This window comes from Cyclopterus lumpus, chromosome 1, assembly GCF_009769545.1.
Source record: "Cyclopterus lumpus isolate fCycLum1 chromosome 1, fCycLum1.pri, whole genome shotgun sequence".
NCBI lineage: Eukaryota > Metazoa > Chordata > Actinopteri > Perciformes > Cyclopteridae > Cyclopterus > Cyclopterus lumpus.
In genome coordinates, this window is record NC_046966.1 from 9,361,709 (window position 1) to 9,377,995 (window position 16,287).

Below are 16,287 nucleotides of genomic sequence, written 5' to 3' on the forward strand. Positions count from 1 at the left end.
AGACTTCACATATGGACTCCTGGACAGAAATCCTAGATCAAAACACAGAGAAGTATGCGCAGCTCTTCCGGAGTCTGGGGTTGCGTTGTCTTGGGGTATTTATGCCCTTAAGCACGCAAAGCTCATGTTTGGATTTGGATCTCCCGCCTTCAAATACAGACTCCGCGTTTTGTTTTTCAGTGCTGTGCAAGGCGGTCACACCCTGGGCAACGGTGGCATGTTGTGCTAAATGATAGAGTAACGGGCCACAGCCCTGTGAGCACTCACTGAGGGGGGAGGTGTTGAAGCCGGCCACGGAGGTGGCCACGAAGAAGTCAGCGATCTGCCTGAGGGCCAGCAGCCCGGCGGGGTTGTTCCCTATCCGCTGCTGCTCCTGGATGAGACTCTCCAACTCCTCCTTGAAGGCCTGCAAGAGAAAGATGAGAGGAAATTGTGTGAAACAGGCAGGGGGGGGGGGGGGGGGCGGCACTGAGACGACACAGTGTGTGAAAAACTAGAACCTGAACCCTCAGATCCCCGAACGAGGACGGGATCTAAATTTCCCCAACACCAAAAAAGGATAAATCTGGATAAATATATATTTTATAACGTCATGAAAAATATCCAATAATTACAAGAAAATCAAAGTCGTTGAGAACTTTACTTTGCGTTATGAGATTGGACCCCTCAATCAGGTATTATGCAGCTTAAACAGCAACCATTCATTTCATTTGGAAGACAGAGCTTCAACTTTCTTTCATGGTAATGACATCAAAAATAATGACAGCAAGAGATGATGGTGAAGCAGATTAGAGTCAAAGGGAGAAAAGAGAGCAGGGGATTAGTGGTGACAGAGGGATGAAAGAGTAAAAAGATGTGGGGACATTAAGAGAGACAGGAAGAGAAGGACTAAAGACGGAGACATGTTAATCACAGATTAGACATTCTCCTCGGGTGTCAATCTGAATCGTCCTCAAAGGGCTCGATGAAGCTGGATCAGGATAAGGTGGCTTCCCAACAATCAGAGTCAGGATTGGCCGTCTGGCTAGCTCACAGCCTGCACTGTGTGTGTGTGTGTGTGTGTGTGTGTGTGACTCACTCTCATGTCCAGTCTACAGTCATCTGTTGAATCCACACAAACAATGTGTCGTATACGCTAACATGCATAAGACCAGATACACACACACACAGCTGGCTGCATTACATCAAGTGTGCTTTTATGCTTTCACTTCCCTTCAAGGCAAATATTACTCATAACGAAACAGCTCCTAAATTAAAACGTTCAAACAGAAATCGCAAGACTTGGATGAAGGTATGCATGAAGACTGGCGCAGAAAGCGTTGAATGTGATGCTGCTAAAGCCGATTCAACTAATGCAAACCTGTTATATTCAGTGAAACCCAGTGCGTCAGCGAGTGTGACAGCAGATGAGGTCATACTGTATGTATAGCTCATAATCTTAATAAGGCTGCTGAAGCTGTGACCAGTGCAGAGCTAATACATAGTAACACCTACGGTGAAGTGTTGTGATATAGAGGAATAATGAACACTTTGATTTGTATTGCCTGTTCACATCATTTTGTTTTGTTTGTCTGTTGTAAGTTTATATATAATTAATTGGCAGAAGCATTGCTCCCGTTTAACTTCTATACTTTGTGCACTTGTTCATATAATTCATAAAGACGACTTCCAACAATCAGAAATGAATGAATATATATATATATATATATATATATATATATATATATATATATATATATATATATATATATATATATATATATATATATTTTTTTTTTTTCTGATGCTGGAATACCAAAGAAAGAAAAGATATCTCAATGAACACTCAAACATCTCCTGGCTCAACTGAAATCATATCACCTGCATCTCAATGCGCTTGATGATGGAAATGATTTGGTCTGATGATGTCAGGCTAATAACCCATTGGATTTGACCTAAAATCTACTTCACCTCATCATAGAGTTAGCAGACAATATCTGACACTCAGAGTCCCACTTCCTGGTGGAAATTTAAAAGCAGTGATGGGAATCTGTGGCAATGGGCCCCGACACTTCTCAATGCGATCACCCCTATGCAGGGTACCATCCAATATGAAGGCCTTTATTTCATCTCAGGGCATATGCATCAACACATTTCCAATATAGCTGTGCACAAAAGCATCCCTGACACTTAACTTCCCCTCGAGTCCCCCATGGGACGGTCCATTAGTCTTCTGCGAGTGGAGTTGAGGCCTTTGGTTTTGTTACCCATGTGGGGGTGTTTTGTTAAAAGTGGAGCGGCCCCCCGTGTCAGGACACATACAGTCGCGGAGCACCGCTGATTCTGAACCCAAGCCAGACATTCTTCGGTTCCTAGAGGCGAGATCGCCGTGGCAACCAGCCTGTTGCGGATGTCTGACAGTGGTGGGTCGGGGGCCTTTTTGTTTTCAGTTGCTGCTGTTGCTCTGGGCATTTCTGTTTCAGAGACGGTTGTGCCAATACATTAACATTGGAGCCACAGTGCTAAAGACACAGTCCATTGGTCAGACACCTGACTCGACTAGAAGGCTCTTTGTTTTAGGTGCTGGAAGATTTGTGCTACCTTGACACCAGTCGCTCTAACAAAAACTATTAAAAAGCAGTTGAGCATGAAAACTCTCTCTCTCTCTCTCTCTCTCTCTCACACACACACACACACAGTCTACAATTTGTGTGTTCCCAAGAAGATTATGACCACAGGGATTTGATTCTCATCATCTTAACAGATTAATTCTGGGGCCTAAAGTGGATCTTATGCCTATCATTAATATCTCGGACCCCCCCTTCCACATTTGCCGCAAAAGAAACCACATCAAACATGCTTTTTAGTTGCTGTACCGTGACTGCTCAACTAAGAAGTAAGGACACTCCCACTTCAACCCAAAGACAGGAAATGGAGAGAACCTTCAAAACAACATTACATCATTGCAGTTACAGCTCTGCCTCTGGAGTGAAAACCCCCACACATATCCATCATCTACATTGCCTGTTAAAAATCCCTGACATGCAAGCAGGCTAGCAGGTTTCTCCATTTACTGGAGGAAATAAATGTGATCCAATCAGAGAAACAAGGAAGGCTTTCTGTGTCTGCTCCAAAATGGCAAAAGTTAATTTTAAAAAAAGGACCTGAAGTGTTGAGAGAATTAAGTGGGCGTGCAGATTGGAGCTTGGCCAGCACTTGGCCAGCTGCCGAAGAGTGGAGAAAGTAGTACAAATGTATGTCATTTCATGTTCTCAAAGATGAGAGTTTATTGGTTTTTGCTCAAAAGTAGCCTTCAAGATGCATGGCTCGCTGACGGACATCACATCAGGGCAGATGCTTCCTGGAAAGGAAACTTTATCAGGCTTTACTATTTAGTGGCCGGTGAACAAAAAATACAGTTTCACATCCATATTTCATATCGTCCGGGTCACCTTCTCCAAGGGACAATAGAAACTTTTCTTCGAACTACAACAGGAAGTTTTTAGTCTTCCAAAAGCTTGTGTCATATAATCTGCAGAGAAGTTTCCTTTTGTCCCGGTTTAGTTATTCTTGCAGATGCAGGTGACACTTGGACTGTCGTACGTCCTGCTGTGTGAAAGGAAGACAGTTATGACAGTTGCAGCCACACCGATCCGGCACGTCTGTGCTTGTGCACCGATCAAGGTGATGGCGTCAGCATTACCTCACACACACTTGTTAAGTTGGACTGACTCACTTTGGTAGAGTTCAATTATTACCATTGAAACAAATTGGGTTGTTTAAGTTCACACAGCACGAAAGGGCTTGAAAACAACACGCACAAGTAGCCTGTCTAAACTATGTTCCATCAGCTGAATATCAAAGGTCCAATTTGGTTTACTTATACAGGGAACACAATCTTTTGGGTTCATTTCCTGAAGCAGGTTAGGATGACATTCACACAAACTGCACCTCAGTACACCTGGAAGAACGTAGTGACCTGCATTCTTTCAGATCCCTTGGTGACGGCATCCCAGCTCAGATTGCGTTAACTCGCTGAATAAACCGGTAAATAAGTAAAGGAGCCATCTCAACAGATTTAAAATAAAGACTACATGCCGTGAGAACAAAAGACATGCATGTAAAGATAGATAAAAAAGGCAAACACACACTCCTTACAGCTTGCACACACACTTGCTCAGCAGGTGAGGCCTGTAATTTCAGCCACAACCTCCCCAGTTATGTCAGCACAATGCTGTCCTTTCAAGCTGCTGACGTGACACTGTTACAAAGTAGGAGAGTGCAGAGTGCCTGCCAGCAAGTTTGCCAAAGCTATTGATTCTCCTCCCTAGTCGTTGATCTCTGATGATGTGACATTGTGAGCATCGCTCACAGCTAACAAACTAAGGTTACATTCAGTTACATTATGGTTCTGTTCAGGGAAAATTAATATTGGCCAAATGTTATGATGTGTTCAAATGAAATCAGGTCAAATGTAGTGTCGGTGAGAAACTTGAATACACATAGGAGAGGTTTTCACAGCAACATAAAAAGATATTAGAGGTGAACTATAGCTCTAATAATACAGCGTTACAACTATTGACAATATTGTTTTTAATCCATAAAAATAGTTTTCTATTTACTGATCATTAAAATTGTGTGTTTATAAAGAAAATAACACTATGAATTACTATAACAAAGTAAAAGGATAACATTAAGAATTGTTTCATGGTTTACACATGGTTGAAATTATTCATCAATGATCAACAATTAGTATTGTTTAAAAAAATAAAAAATAAAATAGAAAATGTGATCAGGGATCTCCAAAATATTTGCTTCCATTTTGTTCTTTCCCGTGATCCGATCCGAGATACGATGCAAACTGAGTTTTCTGATCCGGTCAAGAGCTAATCTCAAATTCTGAAGAATTTTATGGGTGGCCAGTTATAGCTGCATGCTCAAATAATCAATTTTTCCCAAAACGCCTTTCACCACCTGTTGATACTGCCATTGGCAGCTTGCTGACTCCATACTCACTACTCGTAACTGTCCAGTAGGGGCAGCTAGTGTTAACACTGCTGAGTGCATCTCTAATACTCTGCATCACTTTGCATTCAGCAAGATAAAAATCTTAACATCTATTTTCCTTTTTGACTAAAACATTACTGACGTGAACAATGTTGATTTCAGTTGCCAGACGTGGAAAGCTTTCACACTAACCACCCAAGAGTCTTTTTTGACTTTTGTCCTCTCCTTTTGAGGTTGCATGAGCTAAAGTGGACTTAGTAACATTTCAGTGTGCTGCCCTCTAATCCAGAGGGCACTGCTCCACAGCTGGAGCTTCAGCACCCAAGAGACGTCGTGAAAAGCCAAAAGTGAAACACAGCCCCCGAGACGTGGCTCTGAGGGGAGCGCAGAAGGTTTCAAAAGGAGTCTCTGCAGAGAGTTCAACCACTCATGTATTATCAAATGAGACCTTCAGGGAAGCCATAACAGAGCGTCGTGACATTTGCCTCACACGAGCGGGTACTAGGCAGAACCAACAAAGCACCATAAATCATCCACTTGCATCAGGAAGTCATTTCTATGGATGATGTAAAACTGAGCCACAAGATGGGGACACGAGTGGGGAGGAAAACCTAATAGCAGGGGGAAAAGCGAGATGAGCGGAGATACAGAAAATAGAAGCAGCATGTGGAAGCATAACTCAAATTCAATTTCATCTGATTTGATTTCAAGCCTCTGGGGGATTTTGACCTTTTGACTTCTTGGGTCGCAAATAGAGTCACGCCAACCCCGTTCACATTACAGGGAAGAGGAGAAGCTTAACCGCAGAATTTAACACAAACACATTATTATCATGATTTAACTACCATGACACCATGAGACTTGTATTTGCAGCAAAAATGCAACGGAAAATCCCCTCGCCATGCCTCACAAGCCCCTCAAGGCAAATGGTAATCCTTGCGTCATACAAAACACTCCACCAAAAGCCTTCTAAATCTCCTTTTGTCTCTTCCTTCCTTGTATGATGTTAAATAACCAAAATTATTAAAACTAAAGTAGATTGTCACACAGATTAACAAGAAGTCCACTGAAGGAAAACAATGCTCGGCTGTTTATCTTAAAGGAAATTTCATATTAAAACCGCTTCTACAAATGTGGAAATGTACATCTGCATCCAAAATCTTGAGGATTGTTTTGCTCTTATATGTAGGAGGAGATGAAAACACTACCAGCCCTTAAACTACATGTTTGCATGTGTCACTTCCATAAATGCACCAAGGGACTTTGCAGAATATGTATTTGTTTCATGTGTTCTAATTTACGCATGCATGCATTACCTCCACTCCCTCTCTTTCATCCACCGCCACGTGTTGTCTCACGTGGCCTCCCTCTGCATATTGTTGCTGCATACAGGCAATAAGTAAGTTTCCAAACAGCCTGGTAGAAAACAAAGGGACTGAATGGGTTCAAGGTTCAGTTGTAGCCTCCGGTTTCCAAAGGTAAACAACTGCTGCATGAATGAGGCGAGTGGATGAAGTCCGCTGAGTTGATTCAGTCCCGCCTGGTCTATATCGGTGCGACTTTAAATACAACCTGCCATCCGAGCGCTACAGACATGTAATCTGCAGCCACCACTAGTCCCATAACACTGGAATCAAAACAAACAGACGGAGAGAGAGAAAGAGGAAGGGAGGAAGAGAAAAGAGAGAGAGAGAGCGAGAGAGGGGGGTGCCATGTGTGGACACCCAGCTGGTGACGTGGTTGTTGTAGTTGATGAGAGAGAGCAACCGAGAAAGAAATGTCTATGAGTTGAGGGCCAGCTGGTGACACACACTTGTTGTTGTTGTTGTTGAACATGAGTAAACCAGCACCGAGAGGCCAACTGTCCTGACGTAAGGACTGAAAACCCCTCTGCAGCCAACAGGGAGCCACCTGTCACTACTGAGAGCTGAGGTGGGTTTACCCAGAGCAGTTTCAACAGAGCCGGGCCTCCTTTGCCTCAGCTGGCTCGATAAAGCCTCAAGTTCCATTCAACACAAGGGTTAGTAAGATGCATAACACTGCACGGCGTCCAGTGTAGTACTTGAACACACCACAGAGAATAGAGCCACTATCCATGAGTTTTCTGCACCTGCCTGAGAGTTTAACAGAGGCATGAAATACGTGTATACATTTGTAATACAAAGGCTGGACATGTTTGACAGATGACCGTGGCCGGCACTGTTTTGCTTGGCCTAGAGCAGGGCCCTTTAATGCACTCCCTCATGTTGCTCACCCCCCAACTGCACGTGTGGTACTCAATCACGTAAATGGACACAGGCATATGCAAAGAATCAAGTGGAAACTTGCATCAGCAGCACTAAGCTGGTGCCCTTCCAGACATCTGGCACAAAACACAGTGGGCCAAGAAAACCACACTGGGCATGTGCAGAATGCGGATCACATTTAAAGCTTAAAAAGAAACGTGTCAAACCGAGGTGGCCACTACCCAATATCAATCACAAGTACACACATACACACTTCCAGGCTTGTAGAACTCTGCTTGGGAGGAACATTCATGCATGACATGCATCGTCTATATCCAACAGTTAACCTTATATCCTTTATCTAACTATAACCTCACCATCTGTCCCTGCTGACTCAAAGTGCATGTATCACTGCATACACACACACACACACACACACACACACACACACACACACACACAAACATAGAAACATAGAAACTTGCCTTGAGTCAATAGCGCAGAGTAAATGTTCATAATACCGTGTGGGCTGACCGAGGCACGGACTCATAAAATCTTCACTCAAGGTGAGGCAACTGTTCAAAGAGCACAAACAGCAAGAAAGGAAAACACCAAGCTTGTTGACTATTGTTGCCAGCGAGTTCCTCCGGGATGCAAATGCACTCAGACATAAAACAAGTTGATCTACATAGTATAACAAATATTGAATTATTGTAAGTGTGTTCAAGTGTTGCTGTGTCTAGTGTTTATTAAGCCTCTTATAATCACAATCGTTGCACTGAATTCTGAACTTTGCAGGTTACAGCATGTGCAAAATCTCCAGTAAAGATACATCTTAGTTCCTATTATCATTTGTGTGTGTGGTCCCACAAAGGCCTCGCACCCCCAACTGCACCTCCAGCACTTCAGTTCTACTAGAGCAACAGTAATTCTCAAGAATCCAGACCTCCAAGGAAAGAAAATCAAACCACAACATGATGTGTGTTGGCTGAAATATGCCCTGTGCTCACAGAGTTGTTTACCTCAGCAAAACCTGAGAGCTGGGCCTGCTCCGACAGTAAGCCTGAGCGAGGGCGAGGCAGCTGGTGGTTATAATAGGGTTATAGCAGGCGGCTCACTGCTTTGATTCTGTGGCCGGTGTCACAACGTCAACAAAAGCACATGTGATGCTGTAACGTCTTTAGAAATCACTTGATTGGGGAATAATAACTGACAGAAGAGACAAATGGGAACTGATTACCCACAGTAGAAGTCAGTGAGGCCAAAAAATGATTTTCTCCATTTGGTATTCAGTGATCTTTAAAACTGAACCAGCCTATTCACTCTATTTTCTCTAAAAGATAGACTAACATTCACGTAGTTTTTACTTCTTCCATTAAATTTCTGGGAAAAAAAGTCTCCAGACATATTCATAGATGGAGGAACAGGTGGTTAACACCCTGGACCGGTCAGCAGTAGACAGACCAACCCATTCATTCTCATGTTAACAGATAGAGGGGATTTAGAGTTTACCTCGAGAATCCGGACCCCAACCATCTTTCAGGACTATACGCTCTGTGCAACGTATCGGTATCATTTACATAACACGGTTCTGTGTTGTTGTGCATTGTTACTTCAAGGGTAAACGATGGCATCAGCGGATACCATTTTAGCAGCTTCCCATCTCTCCATTGATCTCTCAGCGATGTCCCTCTAGAGAGAGATTGCATGCATTTCCCTCATTTTGAAATGCAGTTAACAGACTTACGGGGCTCTGTAAGATCTGCGTGACACGTTTCTTCTGCTCCAGGACATTGAAGTCCTGCCGGAGGTCAGGTGACATGTTCCTGGCCCTGATGTACTCCGGATCGTTGACGTTGACGCGGTCGAAGTAGCGCTCCTTAGTCCCTCCACTCGCCGGGGGAGGGGTGGTCACCACCTCCTGATGGCTGTCCACGCTCATGCCTGCTTCACCTGTCTCGCTCGCTCTATGGCCGCCGCTCTGACTCTCACCTGAGAAGAAAAACAAAACACAAAGCATGTCATTAGAAAGGCATAGGGGGCCTCGGAATTAATTTAATTGTAAGCAATTTCTTTTAATTGAACTTAATTATTGTAATGTTTCCCATGTGCACATATAAAAGGGAGTTAAGGGAACTGAACATAAAGCACCAGGACTCAAACTAAAGCACTGACGCAAAATGCCAAAGGATCACGTTGCAAACTTTCATAATGTCTATTATCATGAAATTAATTTGTATGCTGCCTTACTTCCACCAAAATAACTACCACACAAACAAGCAAAGGCGTCACTGATGGACACACCACTCATGTTTAATATCCATTGCTTAAGTTAAGTGACCGTTGTAACTCAATAGAGTAATCAAAAAGTAATATATTACTTTCTAAACTGGCAATCCAATATACTGAAAAACAACATGCCATGAGCAGATGACAGAGTCACAGCTCATGGACGGGGGTGATTAGCGTCGTGTCACAGCAGCACGCAGGCGTCAGTCGGGTCACTCGCTGAGCAGTTTTGTTTGATCATCCAGACCTTGACTGGTGAGGTGGTTTACTCCCAATGAACTCCCACCGTTCATTCTCAGGTCAGCTGGCATGACAACAAGCATTTTGCAGGATACAGGAATTGTTACAGTCAAAGCAACAAGAGTGGCCCTAAACCCGTCGGTGTCACGCCAAAAAGGGACACAGCCGATAAAGACAATGGACGTACATTTGAAAAAATATGGCAACGCTGGTTGTGTTTGTGAAAGAGTTGAAACTCTGTGATGCGACACGCTTTTGAGAGAAAGTCTGACAAAGAAAAAACAGACAAACTGGGAAACACAGATTTTCTTCCGATTCAAACGCAGTATCCTTCGCACTCTCCTTCACTTGTCGGTTCGACCGTAGCCTGACCTTTCACCTTTCCTATGGGATATCCTTTAACAAGAGATCAAATGTACACCATGCTTGGTGAAATACAAAGATCAATTCACTGGAAGAGACGGGCAAAATATATACAACTGCATTATTCAGGATGTGTCGCAACAAGGCTGCTGTTGCAGTAGCGAAGGATAAGCTGGTGGTGTATTAGGGAGAGGTGGGGCTTATGGGAGCCCTAGCAGATGGTGTCTTGGCTTGAAGAGCAGAGCGTTTAAGAAAGGAATCACGCTGCTTTCCCAGTGGTCATCCGACAGCAGCATCGACATGCTGGTATTGGTCAGACAGAAGAAACAAGGAGTTAAAGAAAATCATAGTGGATAAACATGTAACATGTTTGAAGTGGTTTTTTTCTGATCAGGACCTCATGCTTTCTCTTGTTAGATGGAACCCACCGTGTTAACTTAACGTTCACAGTATAGCAACTGTACCAATGCAAATTTGCAAGAAAGCCAACAACAACATTCAACATATCCTTTCCACAGGATTGCCAATGGCCTGAAGCGGCCATTATTGTGACCCTGATATAACCAGCGCTGGTGCTGCTTCCTCTCCCATCGGACACGGAGGTCACGTGTTCGATGCTTTGCTCAAAGACACGTCAGTGGGAGCTCAATGTGTTTGTCAATCGGTTTTCCCACCTCAATGTTTTCCACATTTCAACTGGCTTCCCTTCTATGCAGATGATCTCCGTGTTTTGGAAATGACATCCAGTGACAAGTTTTAGTAAATAGTTGGATAAAGAAAGAAGCTAACGTATCTAATATGGCAATACTGTGCAGATATATCGATATTTTCTGCAAAACAGAATCCATAGGAGCACAGGAGGCCTCTCGCTCACGACCTGATCACACGACAAAAGCTGTGATTTATATTATGGAAGTGAATAAAAGTAATGATTGACAGCAGACGTGCACGCCTGAAATATGCTGAATGAGTGGAATTCTGTGCAGCCGAATGCACCAGCTGTAGCCTCACCAAAATAAAGTTACAACCCCCCCCCCCCCCCCCTCCAAGCTTGAAACCCTGCCTCCCACCTCCTTTTACTCACACACAAACACCAGTACACAGGACTGCTGTAGTGTGTCACAAGACAAACCACAGCAGTCCTCAGCATGAGCTTCCTCCCTCGCTCCCTCGCTCCCTACGCCTCACTCAATAGATCATTGTCCCCATCCCGAATCCTCTCGGTCTGGTCACATCCAGAGAGATCGACGGTTGGGAGGTTTGGGAGGGTAAGAGGGGGGGGGAGCGGCAGTGGCGGTGGTGGTTGTGCGAGTGTGCACAATTAATCCGAGTAAGAATGAAATCTGATACATCACATTGCAGCCCAAATATTTATCCTTCAAATGTCATGCTTCACGGCAGATGTTGTCTTGTGATTGGTTCGAACACTTATCCAATGAGACACATTTAGGTTTTCACAACAATCCTAGAAGTTCAGACTGAGTTCAGTGACCGATGGGACATTTGAGCCACAATTACCCTTTAAATATATGACAGCGCTTTGTTATTGCAATTGATTGAAGCTCCATTAATATGTGGCAGATACAGACGAGGCTGGCTGAGTTTACTGAAGGGCACTAGACTGCGACCGCTGCCCGAGGCAAGGTGACTGCAACCTCTCACTCTGTGACCTTTAGTACCCCCCCCTCACAGCTCTGTAAACATAAACTGTCTTTAACAGTAAAGGAGTTGTCCATGAAAACACTCATCTATAAACAATTACTTTAAGAGTGCTACAAAACCAACCACTGCTATAAAACTAACCATGCTTCACAAGTCTTTGGTCACCACAATATGTCACTTTATTTCCATTTAAACAGGATGGTCCCATTGAGATTCAAGATCTCTCCTAATGGGAGTCCTGGTCATGAGAGAAAGAGAGAGAACTTCCTCAAACACTCCTCTGGGTGTTAAACACTTGACTGCAAAAAACCAATAAAGTATACTCGACTTGGGTTTATGATTGTGACAGCTTTAAATGCTTCAATTGGCTTGTTGATACTTGTACAGCTCATACATCAAATCATGGAGAAGTCATGTTAATGCATGAATGCATACAAATCCAATTAAAAAAGACACATTTATATTTGATGAAATGAGTTCCTTCCTTCATCTCCATCACGGGAGCTAACTGCATATCTGTATCTGTATGACAGTGCTCTCCCATAATGCCTCAGTAGTCCTCTGACATTTGGAGCTGGAGCCAGACAACGCACATCTCTCCATCTTCATCTGGTGACAGCTAATCTGGAAACCTGCATCTAACTCGGGTATCTGCTGCTGCATCTCTCCGTCTGGTGCCGTCTCTCTGGTTTCCTACTTTTATGTAGGAACATTACATACAAATGTAAATATGTTCTGTTCTTACAACCCGACCGGCGCATGCAAAATTAGTAACAAAAAAAGAAACAAAGCCACAACAGTACAGGCAGTCAACACAATACGCCCACCGACCAGCTCACACACACCTCTTATCTTTATCTTGCCCGGGGAAAGCTTCACAGCCTGGCGGCTTGAGTCTCCACCACTAAAAATAGACAAGCAGCCCTTTGGGGTTATGTTACGACCCCACCAGCAACAATACCAGGAAAGAATCTGTATGTTGGCTAATTATATCCACACACACTGTAAATGAGCACATATACAGGCATGAACAAATCTGCACACAAGTCACCTGCAGTGTAAAACCTGTAAAGGCGCACGTGCACACACACACACACACACACACACACAAAACAAATACAGGCGTGTTTGTTTAAACATGCCTGCATGACAGATCCAGCAGGGAAACTGGAGAGTGATGTGTGTGTGTGTGTGTGTGTGTGTGTGTGTATGTGCGTGCGTGTGTGCGTGTGTATATGTGTGTGTGTGTGTGTGTGTGTGTGCCAAACGCCAAAACAGCCTATAGATCCTCCAGCCAAGAGAAAACTTCTTCTGAGCCGGCCGGCATACCAGCCGGCGTTGCTTTTGTCTGACGCTGCAACAAAAGGCAGCGGCTGGTTGTACTTTGGGCAGTTGGTTTCTTGTGCAACCTCATTGTGCAGATTGCAACACAGACACACGGAAAACAAACTTGTTTTTATTCGGTTTTACGGACATTCCCTCTGAACTATTGGGAAATGCATGCTGAAGGCTGCTTCTGGTGAAAACGTATCAAGTGTGTCTTCCTTCACATGCAGCCTCTGCTGCACTTCACATGAGAGATGACAGCCACAGCTAATCTTCTCTGGTGCTAACGCACTGTTACCGTTTATAGGGCAGGAGTGTGTGCCTGTGTGTGAGTGTGTGAGTGTGTGTGTGTGTGTGTATGTGTGTGCCCAAGCAGCCATACTAACATGGAATTCCCCTAAAACTACAAATCAGTTTTAGGGATGGGAGTCTGAGTCATGCTTTGGCAGCATGTGGGAACACAAAAAAAAAGGCGGATTCTGAGTCTTTAAAAGAAATAATGAATATGCAAACCAAAATCAAGGTGTAATGAATGACACAAGAAACCAGTCCATAGACAAATAAACCAAGCCCGACCAACCTTGTATTTCCTCCTCGGTCAGTGAATGGGAGAGATCAGGCAGTAGTAGTAAGCAGCTGGGGCAAAACACATGTCTCTATTTTTCTCTGCTGCTCGCAGTCTGCCCTCAAATTCCAACACTGAGTTTGTTCCCAGAGAGAAGCCGGGAAAAGACGAGAGAGAGAGAGAGAGAGAGAGAGAGAGAGAGAGAGAGAAAAAGAGAGAGGGATATGAATGACGGAAAGTGAGAGCCTGGCTGCGATGAGAAAAACCAGTCGGTCCACTTATCCGAGCAGATCGTCCGTATAGATGCTCTTTGCTCCGAGCTGCCAGCAGATTCTCCCAGATTCCTGTGGGCTCTGCTCCTCTGCGTTTATCACAGAGAGAAGCCTCAACAGCTGTGAGTGTGTATGAGAGAGGGTATGTGTATGTGTGTGTGTGTCCTCTGCAAATGAGGGTGTGTGTTTGTGTGTGTGTGTCCTCTGCAAATGAGGGTGTGTGTTTGTGTGGAAAAGAAGCTAAAGGGACCACGTGACGCAGGCGTAATCCTCCGCCCACTGGCTAGAAACACACACACAGGCAAACACACATACACAATCTGCTCAACCAATCAGAGCTCAGGCTCACACTAATCGCACCATCTCCTCCTCCTCCTCTCTCTCGCTCTCTTTCTCTCTCTTTATCGAGTCGTCTTTTTTTTCTTTGATCCATTCACTTTTTGGTTTCTCTCCCACATTCCACAATCCTCGCTCTCCGACTCTTCATGTGGCTCATTCGCACTCCCTGTCACACCTCAGGCGACCGTACTAAAGGTCAGAGTTCATGAGTCCGGCTGGCAGCGGCGTAACCACAGCCAAACAAAACAGCGTGGCCTTGATAGCAGCTTCTTAGATTAAGTGTTATCTGGATCTGTGGCGGACTCACTATGTCACAGTTTACTGATCCTAGGTCAGAGGTCAGCTGTGGTTCAGTGTCTTGCCTAAAGCAAAACTCCATTATAATCCTGGCTTCCATTGTTCTGTTGATAGTTTTTACTGCTGACTGAGTCTCACCAAAGCTGCTCATGACACTGACATGTTGCTTTTCTACAGTATATTCCTAAATGATGGTGTGGGTTTTACTTTAAAATCATCTAATCGGATCTTAAATAAATGTCTTAAATATGTAGGATATACGTAGGTGTTCTGTTTCCTGGCTCAGTATGTCTTTTTCTCATTTTGGCACAAAAGTCCATCATAAAAAGTAAACTCCGATTTACGTGAATTGTTTTTGGCAAAGAGCTTTTGGGTAATAAAAAGCTGCAGTACACGTTGACTGCCCTTCATGCGATAGCTTAGATGATTTTGTTTCGGCTCCTGTAGAAGAAACCGTAAAAACAACACTGTGGCTACAGACTCCAAGCCGACCGAGTCTCGGAGGACCTGCACTCAAGATGAAAGCTCAAATTAAACAACACAAAATCCTGGATCGTTTTGTGAAATCTGAATTTCCCCCTGATATCAGTTCAAACCAGCGTCCACAGCTGTGTGAGTATGATGCTGTCCATGCCGTAACAACAAGGCAGTGAGAGGTGTGTGCTGGTGCATCACAATGTGTAACAAATGTGCTTCATGAGGACACAGTGGGTAACTAGCCGCATGCTGGATGAAAGTTGTGGTTTAGGTATGTCTCTAAATCGCTCTGAGCCCTCAGTTAAAATGAGAGGAACTCGCTATGATTGACAGCTTGACATATGAGGAAGTGGTGAACCTGTAACAGTGCAACCAAAGTGCACTTAATATAGTACAACACCACAAGTAGCAGTCACTACAGTTTTCCTGATTTGGACAAATTCTGGGTAAATGGGTTTACAAGTAATTGTGTTGTTGTTGTTGATGTTATTTAAATACAACATTTTAATTGATCAACACGATTGAATATGTTGTATTTGTACGCATTTCTGCATTGTCTATTATCGCCATCTGACTGTGCCGTCAATGGCATTTTGCGAGGAACACACACATATAGTTCTCGGTTTATCTTTACTGCAAAGGAGGAACATCGTACCTTCTGAGACTGACACACACACACACACACACACACAAAACGGATCTGTCATGCAGGCATGTTTAAACAAACTGTGAGTGTGTTTGTTTTCTGTGTGTGTGTGTGTGTGTGTGTGTGTGTGTGTGTGTATACGTGCGCGCAGCAGGTGATGCAATACTGGCCATTTTTTACGCCCTGTGGGGTTAAAAAAAGTTCAGAAACTAAGGCCGTGTTCAGACCAGCATTGGACCAAATGGCATAATATGCCGTTTGATTATGTAGGTTTTTCATGGTTATAAAATCTGCAAACGGGACAAAAACACATCACCCTAACACCAAACACCAAACAGCCCTTTTTAGTTTACATCAACACACATAGATAGCTGTCATACTGCGTCCTCTATACGAAGAACAAGTGTGCGTGTGCTCTTGGGCATCACTTGTACTGCTTGTCTATAACATGGCATAACCCTGAGAGAAAATACTATTTATTTCAGGTTGAGAATCCACCGCAGCATCGTCTGACAGAAAAGAATCTTTTAGTGCAATGAATGTGCGATCTAGAGTCTGCAGGTCTTTGGTCCAAACAAATGCCGACGGATGAGATCTCAT

At 43.9% G+C, this 16,287-nt stretch overlaps 1 protein-coding gene across 8 annotated transcripts in view; it reads right to left on the bottom strand.

Moving 5' to 3' along the window:
* add3a (adducin 3 (gamma) a) overlaps positions 1–16,287 on the bottom strand; it is an 86,169-nt gene that overhangs the window by 20,414 nt on the left and 49,468 nt on the right. For 5 of the 8 annotated variants that reach the window (XM_034538427.1, XM_034538235.1, XM_034538581.1 and 2 more), the window contains 2 exons: positions 8,959–9,203; positions 268–406 (listed from right to left, as the gene is read on the bottom strand). In XM_034538427.1, the coding sequence (XP_034394318.1) occupies positions 268–406; positions 8,959–9,153 (334 nt within the window). In that variant the 5' untranslated portion in view covers positions 9,154–9,203. Of the gene's footprint in view, positions 1–267; positions 407–6,302; positions 6,604–8,958; positions 9,204–13,671; positions 14,159–16,287 lie in introns of those variants that run through there. The other 3 variants (XM_034538493.1, XM_034538407.1, XM_034538675.1) reach the window with 3 other exon arrangements.